Source organism: Haemaphysalis longicornis, unplaced genomic scaffold (genome assembly GCF_048455015.1).
Source record: "Haemaphysalis longicornis isolate Haplotype H1 unplaced genomic scaffold, Haemaphysalis longicornis Haplotype H1 scaffold_12, whole genome shotgun sequence".
Classification (NCBI taxonomy): domain Eukaryota; kingdom Metazoa; phylum Arthropoda; class Arachnida; order Ixodida; family Ixodidae; genus Haemaphysalis; species Haemaphysalis longicornis.
In genome coordinates this window covers 104,034,612-104,052,611 of record NW_027526225.1, presented here as the reverse complement: position 1 = coordinate 104,052,611, position 18,000 = coordinate 104,034,612, and the positions used below count along the sequence as shown (strand labels likewise).

General features: G+C 46.8%; 1 protein-coding gene across 2 annotated transcripts in view; it reads left to right on the top strand.

The window, feature by feature from the left end:
- Mtr4 (exosome RNA helicase Mtr4) overlaps positions 1 to 18,000 on the top strand; it is a 47,001-nt gene that overhangs the window by 23,386 nt on the left and 5,615 nt on the right. The window contains exons 19-24 of one of the 2 annotated variants that reach the window (XM_077693976.1): positions 1,094 to 1,204; positions 3,014 to 3,106; positions 4,692 to 4,787; positions 7,285 to 7,448; positions 9,481 to 9,643; positions 15,116 to 15,278. In XM_077693976.1, the coding sequence (XP_077550102.1) occupies positions 1,094 to 1,204; positions 3,014 to 3,106; positions 4,692 to 4,787; positions 7,285 to 7,448; positions 9,481 to 9,643; positions 15,116 to 15,278 (790 nt within the window). Of the gene's footprint in view, positions 1 to 1,093; positions 1,205 to 3,013; positions 3,107 to 4,691; positions 4,788 to 7,284; positions 7,449 to 9,480; positions 9,644 to 15,115; positions 15,283 to 18,000 lie in introns of both variants that reach the window. The other variant, XM_077693977.1, reaches the window with a different exon arrangement.

Genomic DNA, 18,000 nt, shown 5'->3' with positions numbered 1-18,000 from the left:
GGGTACACAGCGCTCTCCGCTGAACGGAGAGGCGGCGGGGGAGGGCGCGCGTTGGAGAGCGTGTGCACCATGCGGGTTTCGCGAGCGGGCAACTTTCGCCGCTGCAAAGTTGAGGGTGCGAGGATTATGCGAGGAACCAAAAAATCCAAGTTTTGGTGGCTCACATTAGGGGTGCGAGGATTACGCGAGTGCGAGGATTACGCGAGTAAATACGGTAGCTTAACTTTAAAAAGGATCCTGGGCCATCTCCACTAACGTGAAACCTGGTGAGGGGCGAAGCATGCAGTGTGTAAGTCTATTCTTGGCGCCTTTGCGTTTTTGCCAACGGAGATGAAACCGTTGGAGGGTAGAGGTATGCAGCTTTGCTGTACAGGTCTCGTGTATTTGAAGCACGAAGTGTTATAGTGCGAGGCATAAACGAGTGTCCCGGTGTTTCTTTAGTATGCGTTACGAAGCGTTCCAGCGCAAGTCGTAAACGAGTGCCCCGTATGCTCTTCTAGTACATGCTACGTTCTAGCATGAGGCATAAATGAGTTTCCCAGTGTTTTAGTAACGTGACTACATGAGATGATGGCGACAATGATGCCATGAGACGCCGACAGCCCGAGACCCTAAGGGGCTTCGCCACTAAAAAAACTTTCATTTTGCAAATGGGTTAAAATATTGGAGGAGATGGGATAAAATTGAAGGAGATGCTATTAATGACAAACTTCTGGGATAGTCATTAGTAATGCTACAAGTCAATCAACATGTTCCATAGGCAAATGTAGTGTCACTGAAATGTGATACTGACACCATGTGAGCCCTGTGGAAATTGATAATGCTGGTTAGTGCTAGCTGTGAGCCATTGAGTGCATAAATGATGGTAAAACAGCCGAGAAAAGTTACTGCATTTTCAGACTTTCATACCAGCAATACACCTGTGTTCTTTTGAGTGCATGGATCAACCGAGTTTAATTTACTTAGTTTTTTTCAATAGACTTAGACTGCTTTGGTGAGTTGCCCAGTGAAGCTTGGTGCACATCGTTGTTACACGCCCCATCAGTCCAGCCTGAGTGTTACGGTCTCCGTACCATCCTCTCTCCCGTCTCAGGTGGTTCCTGTGCCCATTGAGAACATCAGCAAGATTGGCACCATCCGCCTTTACTTCAACCAGGACCTCAAGTCTGCCGACAACAGAGCAGCCGTCTTCAAATCAATCAAGGTACCACACTCTAGTTGTGCGTGGGGTCTCACAAAGGTTTGCGTTGTAGAAACCTCATTCTGCTGCTGGAGTGAGAAATGCAGTGTGCTTGTTTATCACTCCCACCCTTCAAACATTGCTGGGCTGAAAAAATCGAAAAGAGAAAGGGAGAGAGAAGAGTCGGACGAAGCTGCATCTGGTACTCTTATCTTCCGGCTCTCAAGGCTGGCTTGTTACCTGCTAACTGCAAGACCTCTTATTACTTGTGTTCAAAGCGGAGGTCGCATGATAAGATAGCACGGGTGGTCTTGATGCAGGTGGAAGGTTGTAAAACTCGTGGAAGAAAAGAAAGGGCATGCTTGGCTCGACTTGTTACCATATTTTCGTGCGTATAACCCGCCCCTGCATATAACTCGCACCCCCACTTTCCGTCGACGAATAAAAAATATATATCCCCGCGTGTTGCCCGCATATTATATACATAAGGGGATGGACCAAAGCTACTACTCAAGCAACATTACACATTGTTTATGCAAAAGAACTTACCTAGCTGACTACGTAACTGGAGGACTTGCCGCAAACATTTTTTCATGTTGGTATATTGTTGAGCTGTGTGTCCAAAATAAGCACGGTCAATGGGATAACAGTGGCTTAGTCGCTATTACTACTCAATGGGCATCACGTTCCAAGGCGCATTACGGTGAAGCTGCACCAAAGGAAATACCTCGCATATAATCCGCACCTTTACGTCGCCCATGAAATTTTCGCATTTTTGGCATGGGTTATACGTGCGAAAAAACAGTAACTCTATTCCGGTTTTCTCTGCTAGGTGGCTGCTTTTTTTTCTGCAGATCATCGTGGCAAGAAGTTCGTTGTGTATCTGGGTCTCGCATTCAGTTAAGGGGGGACACTGGTCTTGAGTACCAAAAATTTCCCAAAAAGTCAATTTTCTGTATTAATTTTATTTGCGGTCTATAGGTCCCAAAGAATGTACCTGCAAAATATTATAGCTGTAACATAGGTATTTACAAAGCTGTCACCGTTTGAAGTTGGCTAAATGGCCATTTTCCCCTGCATTTCCGAACTTTGTGCCTTGTTTTTTCAAAACCAGTTTTTTTCCCATGAGGTCAACTGTCGGGTACAATATCTTGGGATGTACTGGTCAGATGTGCGTCATTCTTGCTGCATTCGAAAGCTTAAGAACTGAGCAGTGCAATAAAACCAGAAAAATATAAAATTTCTTTGTACTAGTACAATTTTTTATGCATTTTGTTTTACGAAAACATTGATCATTGATGACCTGACATTTCATATGTTCAGAGCAATTGCAGAAACAGTGATAAAATTACTGCTGTGGTATAGTTGCACTCCCTGGTCCTTCGAGAGCACAAAGGAACAAGAATTATTCAAGTATATCATAAGCAGATAATTAAAAAATTGCCCGAAATGGAATGACATAACATGTTGCAAAACTCTGAACTGAGACTATATAGATGAAAACTGACTGCATATTTGTGCTGAGTATGTTAAAACACACTTATTGTGCAAATTTCAAGGAGATTGGTTCAAAAATAACAAAAATGTCTTCAAGACCAGTGTCCCTCTTGAAACGGAACATCTTTTTTTGCAATGGCAGTATGTGCAAATCAATCCGTTTTCAGTTTAGCAGATTAGGTTCACGGCCCTACGACGAGGGTTGGAAAGAGTACCAAACACATAATGTGCAGCGTTTCAAATCACGTGCCTTTTGTTGGTAATGTCGGCAGGAGTTTGAAGTTCCTCTTTCTAATGACGGCTTTTTTTCTTCTTTTTCTTCTTTTTCTCTGACAGGAAGTGGAGGAGAGGTTCTCCAAGGGAGTGCCGCTTGTTGACCCATTCGAAGACCTCGGAATCAAGGACAACAACATGAAGGAAATTGTCAAGGTGGGTGTCCTCGCAAGCAGGGCTGGAAAGCAGAGGTTGCCCTTGAGGTCGCTACAAGGGAAGACACAAGGTCTTTGATGGGGAAAAATCGATACGAAATTTGCGTTTTTTTTTTTTTTTTTTGTATCACCATTTTTGGTAACTGGCGCTCTTTTTTTCTCTTTTCCTTTTTTTTATAGGTGTAACGTGTCCTGTTCCAGAAAATATGCTTTTGGGCCATAGTATCAATACACAACCCTGACAGTGCCAAACTAGGCCGGTTTTTTACCAAAAATAAAGCACTTTTTTGGCGACACGCGTCGAAAAAAAAAAGAGCCTTTCCCTCTCTAGCTTTTAGTATAACTTTCTCGGTTCGTTCGTTGCTAACGTGTGAAACACGAGTTGAAAGAAGTCTATTAGCATGTGGCTCATGGGTTTACCTTGTGTTGGCGGCCATCACCATGACAGAGTGCTTTGACCAATAAAAAAGAAGAATTGCTTCAGTACCGGCGAAAGCAATTCACAATGCCTATACAAGATTTGAATACTCACCAATGTTAGGGTGTGACTATTGATGTTTGAAGGCATGAACGATACAGCGGTCAACGCGTGAATTTTGAAGTTCAAGACCACAGTACCGTTTTAATTTGCTTTTGCTTTTGTCAGCATCAGCCAGTTGCGCTTATTAATCTTACGGTCTCACAAGTCATGCGCATGAAAGTAGCGGCTGAGTCGGCACCTTTCTTTCCGTTTTCCTTATTCTGTAGTTTACTTGATTAAAATTTTGAACTGAAATTAACTTGACTATAGTTGCAACAAGGCAGTCCTTTTAATGGAGTGAGTTTTTATATTTTCTCAGAGATTCCTCGAAGAGCCAACAAACATGGCCAGCTTCACAGGTTGCTAGCAACTTTGATTGAGGTGGAGGGAATGTGTGGCGCTTGCTAGCTTTTTGTATGCTTTTGTCCTGCTAAGATGCAGTTTAAGGCCAACTGCACTCAAAAACCTCTTGAAAACATTATTTTCATATAGTCTGCTGAAAAAGAAAGCAAGATGCAAAATACAACAGCTGAAATACGCGTGTGGACGTCGCAAGCGGTCAGCGAAAATCGGCAATTTTGAAACCGAAATCGAGGAGAGCGCGTCCATTGAAGTGATGTCGCATCCGGCAAGTGAACGGCCGGATGGTCAGCAGCTCGGGAGCAAGCCTGCGCACAAGCTCTACGCACGCACGGGGCAGCAAATGGGTGAAGCATTCGCAGCAAAGCTCAACCGGTTCTCCAGCTGCATGGCTGGCCAGAGGAAGAAGCTCCCGTCGGCTGGAGCGTCACAGGCGCGTCATGGCTGTTTACGCGATCCGACGGCAGGTGCAGCGTGGTCTGTGGCGGAGCTTTTTTAAACGCTTCTGACTGATTAACGAGGCATTTAACGGGGCTACCACTCGTGACCCAGCTGATTCGGTGGTACTTACTGCACATTAAAAATAAATTTGGTCGAGGTGAAATTTGAGTGCAGTTGGCCTTTAATGTGGTCAAGCGCAGTGTCAAACAGTGAAGACGAGTTCGTCTGCTTTATCAGCCTTGTGCCTTTCTCTCCTGTTCTGCAGAAAATCGAGGCCTTTGAAAGTCGAATGTATGCTCACCCGTTGCATTCAAGCCCGGATCGCCACAAACTCTACTCGGAGTATGAGAAGAAGATGAAGGTAAGATTGTTGGGGGAGGTCTCAACACTTGCTCGGTTATATATCCAGCCTGCCTTCTAGCCCATTCACATCTCGCAATACACCTTGGGGAAAAACAGGGTGGTTTGTTGTGAACATGTGTGATCTTTGAGGGACATAGCTGCTAAAGCAATTTCTCAATTTTGAAGCAAACTCTGTGAAACTTGCCAGTCTTGCTGCTTTTTTTTTTTTTCACTGATTTCAAATGTCCCATTATTTTTTGAGTCCTTCAATTAGTTCCCAAGATAATTAGAGGTAATGAGTCATTTATGAAAGAACAATAGGCAGCACAGTGTTAGTCATACAACTGTGATCTTCATTTTCTGCAGTACAGTTGAACCTCGCAATAACGAAAGCACCAGGGAAAGCCAGAAAATTCGCTTTTGCGGGAATTTCGTTGCTGCGAGAATGAAACATAAATGACCGGAAAATCGGCCACAAACCAAAAATTTATTTCCTTAGTTTAGTCGGTTATATTACTTCGTGAGCCTTACCTTGCACCCAACGTCGCAGTTCAGCTCTCACTGTACAAGTGGTTCATTGCTAGTCGTCGCGCGCGCCTAAAAACGACGAGATCGGGTCAAATGCATCCAAAACATTCCGCGGGTTCACCTTCTCCACGTGTTTTTCGCCCTGGCCCTCGGCACCGAGTATGTCCGATCATGCAAGCGAAGCCCAGCTTCTTCTGTTTACAAACTTTGCTAGACAGGGTGGCACCTCGTTGCACCAATACTGTTTAGAAAACTAAGTGAGCGCCGCTTTGTTGACGTCCAGAAAGGCCACAGCCGTCACGGTTTGGTTTTGCGCACGTGCGCCATTGAGAACTGGTGGGATCATTGCTTTTCAAAATGGTTGAGCGAGCTGCAGGCGTTTCCAAACTCATCAGCGCTATCCTCTCTTTACACTTCGTTCCTCCACTTGGGCCACTGATTTTGGCGATGATGGCTGCCTTATCTTGTAGTGATAAAAACCTCCACTTTTGGGCTGGCGAAGGCATCTTACCGAGAGCAAACATGCCGATCGCAGCCCACAAACGCACGCCCGCTGTTCAGTGGTAGCGGGCTAGCGTAGCCCAAGCCAAAGCCGCGACTTGAGTCACCATGTGTCGCCCCCTGGTGGTGCCGCTGTGAGGCTGCCTTCTCGGTCGCTGGCTGCGCCTTCTGTTGTAAACAGATGTGGCGGCGGCCATGCAAGCGTGCTGTGGCAGAAGTTTAGGCACTTTGAATCCGAAAAACAATGCATTTGAGCACTTTTCGTACACAGTTAACCTCAGATGGGTAGGTAAAATGCCGACCAAACTTTCAGCGAATTTTGTTAACGCGGGATCAGTTTCCAAAAACGTTTCGTTGCCGTGACATATAAAATACATGGGCGTCTATGGATGTTCACCGGGGATGCGAAAATATTTCGTTGCCACTGGAGATTGCGTTATGGCGGGGTTTGACTGTACTACGAACCGTGGTAGATGCAGTAAGAGAATAAATTTTTTGATGCACTGCTTGGAACTAATTTTACAGCTCATTAGACTTTGGTGGCACCAGTGGCAAGGAGCTATTTCGAGTGCCCATTTCAAACACCAAAGTTTAATGAGCTGTAAAATTAGTTCTAAGTGGTGCATCAAAAATCGATTTTATCGCCGCCATGTTGCCGTGGCCAGGCGCGCCCCGCGCAGCGTGCGGGTGGTTTTGCGGCGGCATCACCGCGCCTGTAGAGTGCGCTGCTGGTTTTAGCGAGTAGAACACAACAGCCCGGCTATTCCTGGAGAAAAAGCGACAAAGAGGGGGTAGAGAGCTCGTACATCACCGTCGCTTGCTAGCTCGGCAGCCGGGCGCATCGCCGACTCGTTTGTATTATCCACTGAGCTGCGCAGGTCCATTCGTAAGAGCCGAAATTTTTCCCATTGCAAACAAATTTTGCCCGGACTTATCAGAAATTCGTATCATCCCGAAATTCGTATCACCCAGAATCGTATCATCGAGATTCCACTGTGTGCAGTACGAGGCAATTGCAGAACAGGGAGAGTGAATATTAGTGCAGTAGAAAGGGAAAAAGGCATGACTTTGGCAAGTGCCACTCATGTGCTTTGGGAGAGCAATGCAGCCCCCTCCTTCTCGCAGTCGTTTGGTTTTCTTTTTCCTCTTTTTTTTTTTCCTTCCATCAGTTACCAAAATTTCGGTACTGTGCCGAACTTTGGCTTCTCTGCAGCAACTATAGCACTGTCATCAAGGCAGTAAGCTACTATCACGACTTTTTAGCAAGCAAAAACTTATGAACCTCAAATTTTTTTGAACTAATGGTCCGCTGATTGTACAGCAGTAGGGATAGTGTTACTTGGGGCTCGTTGCAGTGTGGGCTCAAGTTATGTTGCTAGTTTTGTGGTGAATAAGTTGAGGAGAAAGGCTTCATGGCACTATCACCCCGTCTCGTTCGAATATCACCCCGTCTCGTTCGAATCGGCTGTCCTTGTTCTGGTCGCCAGGTGGTGGAGGCGATGCGGGAGGTGAAAGCGGAGCTGAAGAAGGCCAAGTCGCTGATGCAGATGGACGAGCTCAAGTGCCGCAAGCGGGTGCTGCGCCGGCTGGGCTACTGCACCGCGTCCGACGTCATGGAGATCAAGGGCAAGGTGGCCTGTGAAGTCAGCAGGTGGGCCCCCTTGTGCTGCTGCCCGCTTCGGCCCCGCTGAAACTTGAGCCACTGCATGCGTCTAAAGCGTGAACCGCATGGAGTGGTTTCTGCGCACCGAAACGTGCCACAGACCCGACGAGCTCTCGGCGCAGCCGTGGATACTGCGGCGTCGGCACGGGCCACGAAGTGGTGCATGTGAGGCCAGTGACTGCTTCTAACCGCTCCTTAATATTCCACTCAAGGCGCAAACAGAGTTGCTCGTGTGGGAAAGGAGCTGCCATTGGGGGCGGAATTGGCACTACAAAACCGCGCCGCAGGGAAATCGCCCATCAAATGTCTGCTGTGGCGGTAAGCCTAACCAGCTCTTGGTGGGCCAGCCGGCTGCCCCGTGCGCTTCGGAACTGCTGGCGTGAGGTGCACGCCACGTGTCATTTTCTATCTGAGGCAGAAGCAGCATCCGGCACAGAAATCACCCATGTGGAGGCAAAAAAAATCACGCCATATCCACGGAATCAATGATAAGTGGGGCGAAGCTCGAGAGGGGGAGATCATCGGTAACCGTAACTCTCCCGTGAAAGTTCGCCCATTACACCATTAAGAAAGACGTAAGACTGTGTGCGTACATTGTACAAATCAACTTTTATTTTCGGAGTCAATGCTCCCAGGCCCAGACCTGGTGAAAGACCCCGCGCCATCGAGGACTACCCCGCACCTCCACCACAATTTGTCACGTAGGATGGGACACAACGGTAAAGAAAGAACTTTTATTTAGGGCGAACTTGTGCCCGAACAAGACGAGAGGAAACGAGCAAAGGTCCTTGCGTCTCGTTCGATCTCCGAGAACGACTGCCTGCGTTCGTGGCGTGATCTCTTGCGTGATCTCCCGCTCGCAGTGCACGTGCGCTCGCGCCTCCGTTGGCGAACACAGACAAGCTCGCGCTCCCGGTGCCGAGTTTGCGCTGCCGGTTGCAGCCGGTTCTTGCGCGTGCAACGCGGCCCACTTTGCGACATCTCCGAAAGCATGCGGTGGTCACGTACCACGAGACACAAGGGATGGACAGACCCATGACTTAAGGAGCTTCGCCCCTAAAAGAACATGTATGCAACGCCGACGCACATGAATCACAGGCAAAAATGCGCCATGTGGTTCACACATAAAATTTACAATGGCACACCAAGGTCCCAGCTAAGAAGGCCTCTCAGGATCCTTTATCTACCCTTGCTGCACCTTGTATGTGAGAAGCACTGGTCTGCGCTTATGGGGGAACATGGCTTATAAAACAGCTTCCTTTAATTGTGAAGTAAAGTCTGGGAAACTTGTCAGGCGTGCTGTTTTTTCCCACTTATTTTAGATATGGTATTACTTTTTGAGTAAGTCTATTAGTTATGAAGATAATTAGAGATAATTAGTCATTTTTGACGGAACAATAGACAATACAGTGTTAGTCACAGAACTGTAATCTTTATAATTTACAATACTATAAACCCTGGTGGGCTTTTCGATGCACCGCTTGGAACTAATTTTACAGCTCATTAAACTTCGGTGTTTGAAATGGGCACTCAAAATGGTTCCTTGCCACTGGTGCCACCAAAGTTTAATGAGCTGTAAAATTAGTTCCAAGCGGTGGATCAAAAAACCAATTCTGTTATTGCACTCGCCAGGGTTCGTAGTGTTGGAAAATATGAAGATTACAGTTCAGATATTAGAATGCTGTTGTGGGTTGGCGAGTCGACTGTTATTGTTTGTATACGCTAGGTGTGAATTTATTGATTATGCGCAACGTAACCAAGGGCCCATCTGAATGACTTTGTCATATCAAGGTGTAACAGCACCTTCGAGCTCTGGTGGTGCGCTGCAGGAAGACAGCCACAGATTTGTTCCTTAACACTGCACAATGATTGCAGGGAGCCAACATTTCTACTGGACGCTACTACGCACTCGAAAAACGTCCGTCGGAAAGTCGGCTAAATTTGTCATTCAACATTGCATAACAAGCCTGGGCCGTGCAACGTTTGTGACGGTTCCCGTCACTTCGGTCTCACTGCGCAGTGCGGATGAGCTGCTTGTCACGGAGATGATCTTCAACAACACGTTCAACGACCTAAACGTGCACCAGGCCACTGCCCTGTTGGGCTGCCTGGTCTTCCAGGAGAAGTCCAACGAGATGCCCAACCTGACGGAGGAACTCTCGGGCCCGCTGCGGCAGATGCAGGTTGGTGCAGCCACCTTTCAGTTGGCAGTGAGCGGAAATGGGGAGCTGTCGCCCCGTTTTCTCTGGTTGGAATTGATTCCTGACTTGCAAACTAGCCTTATTTTGTTGGACTAGACTTGCATGTGCGCATATGTTTTGTACGCCAGAAGACATACTGATCCTCACTTTTGTCCACGGCTATGCTTTGCCTTACTAGTGTGTCAAGGTAGTACAGTAAAATCTCGTTACAACGAACTTCGCGGGACCGTCGAATTTACTTCGTTATTCTGAAATATCACAGTACTGAAAAGCAATTATTTCTGTGACAGTAATGTAACATAACATCAAAAACTGCGTACCTTTGCTGTGGGTACTTGTGTTGATGCATAAATAACAACAACAACAACAACAACAAAAAAGAAACGCCTTACAGAGCCTCACCACACACGATTTATTTCTTGAAAAAATCGGTGATCTTCTTCTGGCGAGTAGCCAACACGCGCTGCCAGACGAATGCCTCCACATCGTCGACTTTCTTGAGAACGGCATCGGGAAAGTCTTCGCAGCGCTCGAGGAGTGAGCGGATCTTCTCGATAGAATCTAGAGCCTCCAAGCTAGACATAGTGTTGGCGTCGTCCTCATCTCGGGCACTTTGTGGACGATGTCTTAGGTGGTGAGCTCCGTGAGTGAGTCTACTTGCTTGTTCCCCGCACTGAGCTCCATCAGAATGTCCACTTTTTGTTGGAGCTGAAGTGTCGTCACTCCTGTTTAACGCTGGGGCCAGGAGAACTCATTGTCAGCAAGGAAAACTCGCACCGAAAATGCCGATAACTTTGCCGCTCTTGATGATAGCCTTCAACGTGGTGATGGTGACGCCGTAACGCCAGCACGCTAGGCCTACTATGCATTTAATCAAGACGGCAGATGGCACCCCACGGTGCTCACGATGATGGCGATGCCACTGCGACTGTGCTCGTTCAGAGGGCTTTCCCCACGCATAGAGTTGGTGCAGCTGGTGGTAGGTGCAAGCTTTGAAAATTTGGTGCTGAAAGTTCAACAGAACATCGTAGTAACGAAGACTTTTAGTGATCGTGAAAATAAATTGCGTATGTTATTCTGAAATATTTGGTATTCTGAAATTCGTAGTACTGAAAATTTTTTTACATTTTACATTTTGGCGGGATTTTTTAAAAATTCGTAAATGTGAAAAATTCGTTAATTTTAAGTTCGTAGTAACGAGATTTTACTGTACTCTTTTCTGAACTGTTCATTGTCATAGTAATGCATCAGTGCAGCCATACTGCTTTACTGAAACGCTCAGTGTAGAATCTCTCTATACCTCTGGCATTGCACAGGGATATCACTCGAGTTGATCACATCATAGAGTTTCATTCTAGTGTACTGGAGGGAAATCTGGCTCCAGTACCTAGGCACGCTGCATCATGTACGGAATGCTGTGCGCTGCCATAGCTGTGCCCCACTACGTTTCGAAAACAAATGGTGCTGACACTCCAGGGTGAAATAAAAATGAGCACAGACAAGCAAAACTCTGAATGTGAGAACACATTGAATCTAGCTCGTAGGCTTTACTAGAATATTTTATTTTGATGGGTATGATGGTGGGCAGAGCCAGTATAGTCGTCAATGCCCCACCCCAGTGGAGTATAGTCGCCTCCACCCCACCCTTAAAGGAGCCATGAAGAGAAAATACAACTTCGTTTAATTTGCAAGAACTAGGATTCAGTATCTCACTCAGCTCCATTACAGCCACAAAAGATGTTTTTTTAATGAAAAAAAAAGCAAGAAGTACAGTCTACGCCCGTTACAACGGACCCTCTGAATCCGGAAAAAAACGTCCGCTGTAGCCGACGTATGCAGTATCCGACGGGGAGGGGAGGGGGGGGGGCTATGAGCCCTACAGTGGGTACTTTGACCGATATTGCATGCATAGTACATACGCTTTGTTCTTTCTACACGGCTGCAGCACCTCTGCACAGTGTTCGCGCGAGGGCAAAGAATCGCGTAAACACCGTTTTCAAAACTTAGCACCGGCACTTCGAAAAGGCCTAGCGCATGTGGTCAAGCGTGTAAAGACGCAAAATGAGCTGAGCAATTAACGCAAGAATATAACTATGCGCAATTATAAACCAGCTATAAAACATCAGTCGTGCCCATCAGCATTAGCTAGGCTCTTTTAAATCCCCTCGCGACGAGGCAGGTTTTCCGGAAACCGTTCGTCAAACGAATCGGATCGCTGCCTGACGTTCCCTCAAGGCAGATTCCACATTTTTAGCGATTTTATTCTGGTCATTGAAACAGATGTAATGAAATAATCTGATGACGGTCAGCTGTAAAATCGAAAGTTAGACCAGTTGGACTGCGCACGGTTACCGGCAGATTGCACACAATGGATGGGGAACAACCCCTACTTGAGGCATTTCTTACCTTTTTCACCGAACGGAACGGGAACGATGCATGCGTGGGAATAATAAAAGCCGAACTTCACTGAACCCGAGTTTTTTATTACATAAAAAAACTGACGAGGGCAGACTCGCCTCCGAGTGCACCACTTCGAGTATTCGGTTGCCCTGTTTTCAATCTCACCGGAGTCGCGTTTATCGGCAGCGGCCTTGTTCTTGACGGTACAGCGGACACTGTGCTTAGACAGGCCTGTACTTCTGGCGATGTCAGCCTGTTTTTCCTCGTGTTCAACAGCGTTAATTACGCTTAATTTATCCGACAGTGAAATCAGCTACCCTGCCGCTCATGCCGCTGGTCGCACAAAAAAAAAAAAGCCACTGGCTTGGCTTGGCTGCGCCAACGACCCGGCTGCCAGCAATGTTGCCAGACATAATAGTTTTCTTGCCAAAATAAACGAAAAAGCACACCGGGCGCCAGCCCCGCAGAAGTCCGCTATAAACGTTCAGTCGAAACAATTTTCGCCTAAAATTTAGTCTGTTGTAGCCAATAGTCTGCTCTAGCCGGGTCCGTTGTGAGCGGAGTGGACTCCATTTAAAATGCATGGGTACCAGACAAACCAACAGAAATGGTCTGTTGTAACCGAAAGTCCGTTGTTGCCGGATCCGCTGTAACGAGCGTAGACTGTATATAAAAACTTTCAAATTTTGTGCCACAGTGACATGTTATGAGCAAGAATGATGTCATACGGGCCAACAATAAAACATAATTTTCAGGGCGTTAACTGGTCGTTAGCATTCACGCGATGCGGTCAAATGAAACTAGAGGCCCCATTACAGACGTCCAGTCATGTGTCGACGCGACAGGTCAGTTAGGCGGCCGCCAATCGCACAAACAAGGTTCCGTGACGTCATAGAAAAGTTGCGGGAAATTGGCTAGGGGGTCGCGACTGCTTCACACGTTTTCTTCAATATCTCCGTTAGTTGTTTGAAGATTACGATGATATTGGTATCATTGTTATCGGGACTAAGCAGTCTTTCTAATAAACCCAACTTGTATTTTGTCTTCATGGCTCCTTTAATGAACACAAAAATTCGGGGGATGAGAATGGCAAATGGCAAGGGGAATGAAGTTATGTTCCTCGCTACCCGAGACTGTGTATTAAGAACATTTGCAGAGCTCAAAGAAGTTCAAGATGGCATGGCTTTTGTAAAGCTCCCTCAGTATTACTGGAGGGGGGCATAAACTTGTCCATTTCCAAAGGGTGGAGCTGTTCCAAAGAGATTTTTCTTGAGGTCATTTTTTGAGATGTCAAGAAGCAAATGTTCAGTGTGTGAAAACACTAGTGAAATGTTAGTACACATTTTCCTTTGCACCCTTGAAAATGCCTTGGAAGGGCCTTGAAAGTCCTTGAATTCTTGTCCCTAAATTCTGTGTGAACCCTGGCTCTAGTATATCTTTGCATGAAACTCTATGCTGCAGATCTCTGCCAACTTTTTCATTGTTGTCATGGACATACAGCTCTTATGTTCCCTCTATGCTCCCTCTATTCACATTTGGCAGTGCAGGCATGCCTTGCATTGCCACTGCTGTGCATGTATGTCTACAAGTCCACATTCCGACGTTTGCACCCGTTGTGACAGGGTCTTGGTTTGGCTCGGTGACTTCCAGCACGATGCACCTGTTGCAAAAGCTGAATCTGTAGTGCCTTTCAGGACGCTTGTATTCATCTCAGCAGCCTGAGTGCTTTGATTTCAGTGTCGTGATTGGCCGATGCTCAGGGTAGGAGGAGCCACCCCTCCAGTCAAATGCAGTGTCAAAGCACCTTCGGATAAATAGCGGGGACAAAGTGTTGGGCTTCGAGCTTAGCTGAATGAGGCCAGACCCGCCACAAGACTTATCCCAAAGTGGCAAAAAGACTTGCATTATGTCCCAACACGTATCAGTCTTCTTGGGTATGTGTAGTTTCATTTCAAAATGTCTGCTTTCAAATGTGTAATTATAGCTATGAACGTATGGCAGTGACCATTCAAGGTGCTGCCCGTGAAGAATTGGTGGTAACCATAGTGGTATGAGCTCTTGTTTCCGCTGACGCTACAAAGTTTGTATCGAAGTTGCAACTGCATATGTACCGTATTTACTCGAATCTAACGCGCCCCTTTTTTCTGGAAAAATAGGTCCCAAAATCACATGTGCTTTACAATCGAGTACTACTCAAAACTGCGGCGCCGTATCGCCATTGATATTTCAAGATGGCTGCTTGACTACTGAACGCATAGTATGGTCCCTAGGGACCATACGCGTAGCCAGCGCTACGTAGTCGGCACATGTTTGCCTTTGTTGTCTACGTGGTATTTTTTTGCGTTCCTCTGTTCTTTCCACCATGGAATTTCCCACTGCGAAGACACGGCAGGTTCACCACGATGCTGCAATTAAGAATAAAGCAATGTTGAGCGCGGAACGCGATGGAAATTGGCCCACGTCACGTGCGTTCAGTGTTCTGGAGTTTTTTTGCAGGGTTGGCGCAAACTGAAAGAGAAAGTTTTAGCCAGCAGCGTGACACGGCAAGGGTTCAGCGGACCAAAGAGGGGGCGATATCCCCGAATAGAAGGCCCACTGGTGGAGTACGTGCAGCAGCAATGAGCGGTTCAGAGCCCCTTAACGACAGAGCTGCGTCGCTGCCCCGGACCGTAGTCGTGTTGACTGTCTTGCTAGCAATAACTAGCACATTTCATTTCGTGCCACCTTTGGAATAAACCTTGCTTGTTCCAAGTGAGAAAAGGTGAATTTTTGTATTAAATAATGAAAGTCTAGTGCGCGTTACAATCGAGGACGTAGCATTTTTTCTTCTTTGGATCGTGAAAAACAGGTCTGTGTTAGATTCGAGTAAATACAGTACGCATCTTTTAGCCTCTTCCTGCATCGGTATGGCAGAGGTCAATAGGGAGGCATGGTCTCGGCGCTCAAGCTCAATGCTTGTGCATTTTGTTCAGCCAGCGCTTGCCGACCTCCTGTGCAAACATCCGACCCACTACTCCAGTGCCAGTGTGAGCGTTGTTGGTCTCGCCGGTGCAGGACATAGCGCGGAGAATAGCGCGGGTGACCAAGGATGCCAAGCTGTGCATTGACGAGGACACCTACGTGAACTCCTTCAAGCCTCACCTGATGGACGTCATCTACGCCTGGAGCAAGGGCTCCACCTTCGCGCAGGTCTGCCGCATGACGGACGTCTTCGAAGGCAAGTGGCTTTGCAGGTCACCTTCCACTGTGTGCGCAGACCTCGGCCACTTTCGGCTGTTTTTGAATGTAGCAAAAAGTGACTGACATTCGTGCTCTTTTGATGTGGGGCCTCTCTACTTCCTGCAACATTCGTATACAGTGGAATTTCCATGATACGATTTGGGGTGATACGAATTTCTGAGAGGTCTGGGTGAAATTACATTGTTTGCTATGGGCGCAATTTTGGCTGTTACAAACAGACCTGCGCGGTCCAGCGGATGATACGAACGGGCTGCGATACGAACGAGCGAGCAGCAACGGCGACGTATGGGCTCTCTTTCCTCTCTTTGTCACCCTTTCTCCAGGAACAGCCGGGCTGTTGTTTTCTGCACGTGTAAGCACGCTGCGCATGCCACAGGTGTGCTGACACCACTGCGAAACCACCCACACGCTGCGCACGGCCCGGCGGGCGGCAGCAGCATGGCGGCGGCTTCTGCTGCTGCGAAGTGGTGCGGGGGGCTCGAGCGACCACTTCTAAACGCTCTTTAAAATGCCGCTCAAGGCGCACACGAATTAAGTTGCTTCTGCAATGAAAGAGCTGGTAATCTGAGCGAAAACGGTACTACAAAACATCCGCTCCGCTAGTGAAAGCGCCCATGAAATATCTGCCGGGGTGCTAAGCCTAAACATCTCCGGCGGAACCAGCCGGCTGTCTCGACCGCTAAGAAACTGCGCGCCTCCCCATCGGCACAAGTCATCAGGCTCCTTCCACTTCCGTGCACAACCTAGGCAGAAGCTGCTGTGGGCGCGGGATTGTCGGTGCGGGCGTGAAAAGATAGCACGTGCAACACCGACACGCACGAATCACATGCAAAAACGCGCCATGCGGTTCACTCCTTGACTGTTTGGCATGTAGTGAGCTTGGGCACCGCGAGTGAGGAGACAGGTGTGAAGTTTTATGCACTCCAGCAAGGACTGCTCAGTGACATGAAGGTTAGGAAAAAGTAAAAAAAATCACGAATTTCTTCGCGCGAAAGTAAGAAAAGAAATGCCTAAACGACAACTTCTTTTTAGTGCTCAATTTTTTGGTTTGTGTTTGTTCATACGGATTTCAGATGATACAAATATTTTTCGCAGTCCCACGAGATTCGTATCATCGAGATTCTACTGTAGTACCAACTTTCAGTTTCATTGTGTCGTCTAACTTTTTTGTGTGGGTATCTCTTGCACTTTTCTCCTGCCACAATATAACCAGCCACTTTGTCAAAGGGCTGATAAAGGGTAAGAAAACTTTGGTGTGCAAAACATATCGAATGCAAACCCTGGCTCGTTTTCTTTTTTTCTTTCTTTGTGCTCATGTTGATCTTTTGCCGTTGCCCTATCTTTGAAGCCACTTGCAGCTCTTGTTGCCGAAGTTTTATTTAACGAGTAAAACTGGTGTCATTGCTCTTACATGTCAACCCTATTCATTGCAAAGGAAACCTTAGGCAGTTTTGAGGCAGAGCAGAAGTACAGAACCAAGAGTTCAAGCGTTTTTTTAATTAAAAATCTCTTAGATTTGTTGTGACAGAAACAAAAAAAAAAGAATGGTATAAAAACAGTATCAGAAACAGGCGAGATAAAAAATGGCCGTGTGTCTGCTCCTTTCGTTGCAAATGTCGCCAAAAGACGATAGTCGACTGGTGTCGGTGCCAAGTAACGGCTTCTCTTCTCTTTCCCACTCACCTCTCATGCTGTTCCTTTCCTGTCTCATTCCTCCCAAGATAAGACACGTGAGGTTTGCTCAAGTCAATTTAGATTTCCCGCTTTCCACTGCTCCAAGTCAGATGCCTCAATGATGCCAGCGCTGCGATACGGCGGAGACGCACGTGAATCGAGGCGCCCTATTACAACATTTACAGAACCACGTTCCCCTACTCCACGAGCGTTCCAAGTGGAACGTGGATCCCATCTAGTGGAACTTTTCATTGCTATTGCCATTTGATTTCATAATGCCTCCAGGAGGTAGTGCTGGCAACAGGAGGTGACGAGTTTCTGTTGTTGATGTAGTATTTCATTTACTATTGCAAAAACCAAGCATCCATGAATTTTTTAATAAAGGAACACTGCAAATATAACTTATGTATTGATTTGCTGCCTCATGTTTGCGTAATGTCTTGTTCTTGTTCAACAATGTTGACAAGTATGAACATTGCCACCGGACTTTGACGTTTAGATTTGGCTGTGGGTATATAAGACTACTGCGCAGCTTCTGTTCCACTTTGGCCGGGTGGCTGAATGAAGTCACAGACAGACAGACAGACCAAAATTTCTGCGTTTAAGTAGCCCAAGAAAGACTATCGTCTTTAATAATTGCACCTCATCCCGTTGTTTATGTTGTCATAGTAATAAATGATGTAGTACCAACAAGCCCCATTCGTCGTCCTTTTGAAACTTCAGTCTTTATATTTCGCGTGCAGGTGGTGTTCCTGTTCAGCTAGCATACAGTATAATTCAGAATGCAGGTCGACCCCCTTACTTGCGACTGAGATATGAGGGAAAAAATTAGATACATATCATTTTATTGGGGCTATAAGCACTTGTTTTTGTCTGAGGTTCCCCATTATAACTGTCTGAGATCTTGTTAGACGACTGCTTCTGCCTCGCTGCTTCCACACAGCAGGCCGTCCCTGGTGCAGTCCAGGGAATTGCTTATGGAGTACTTAAACACTCACGAGACCTTGTAATCTGGAAGCGAGCAC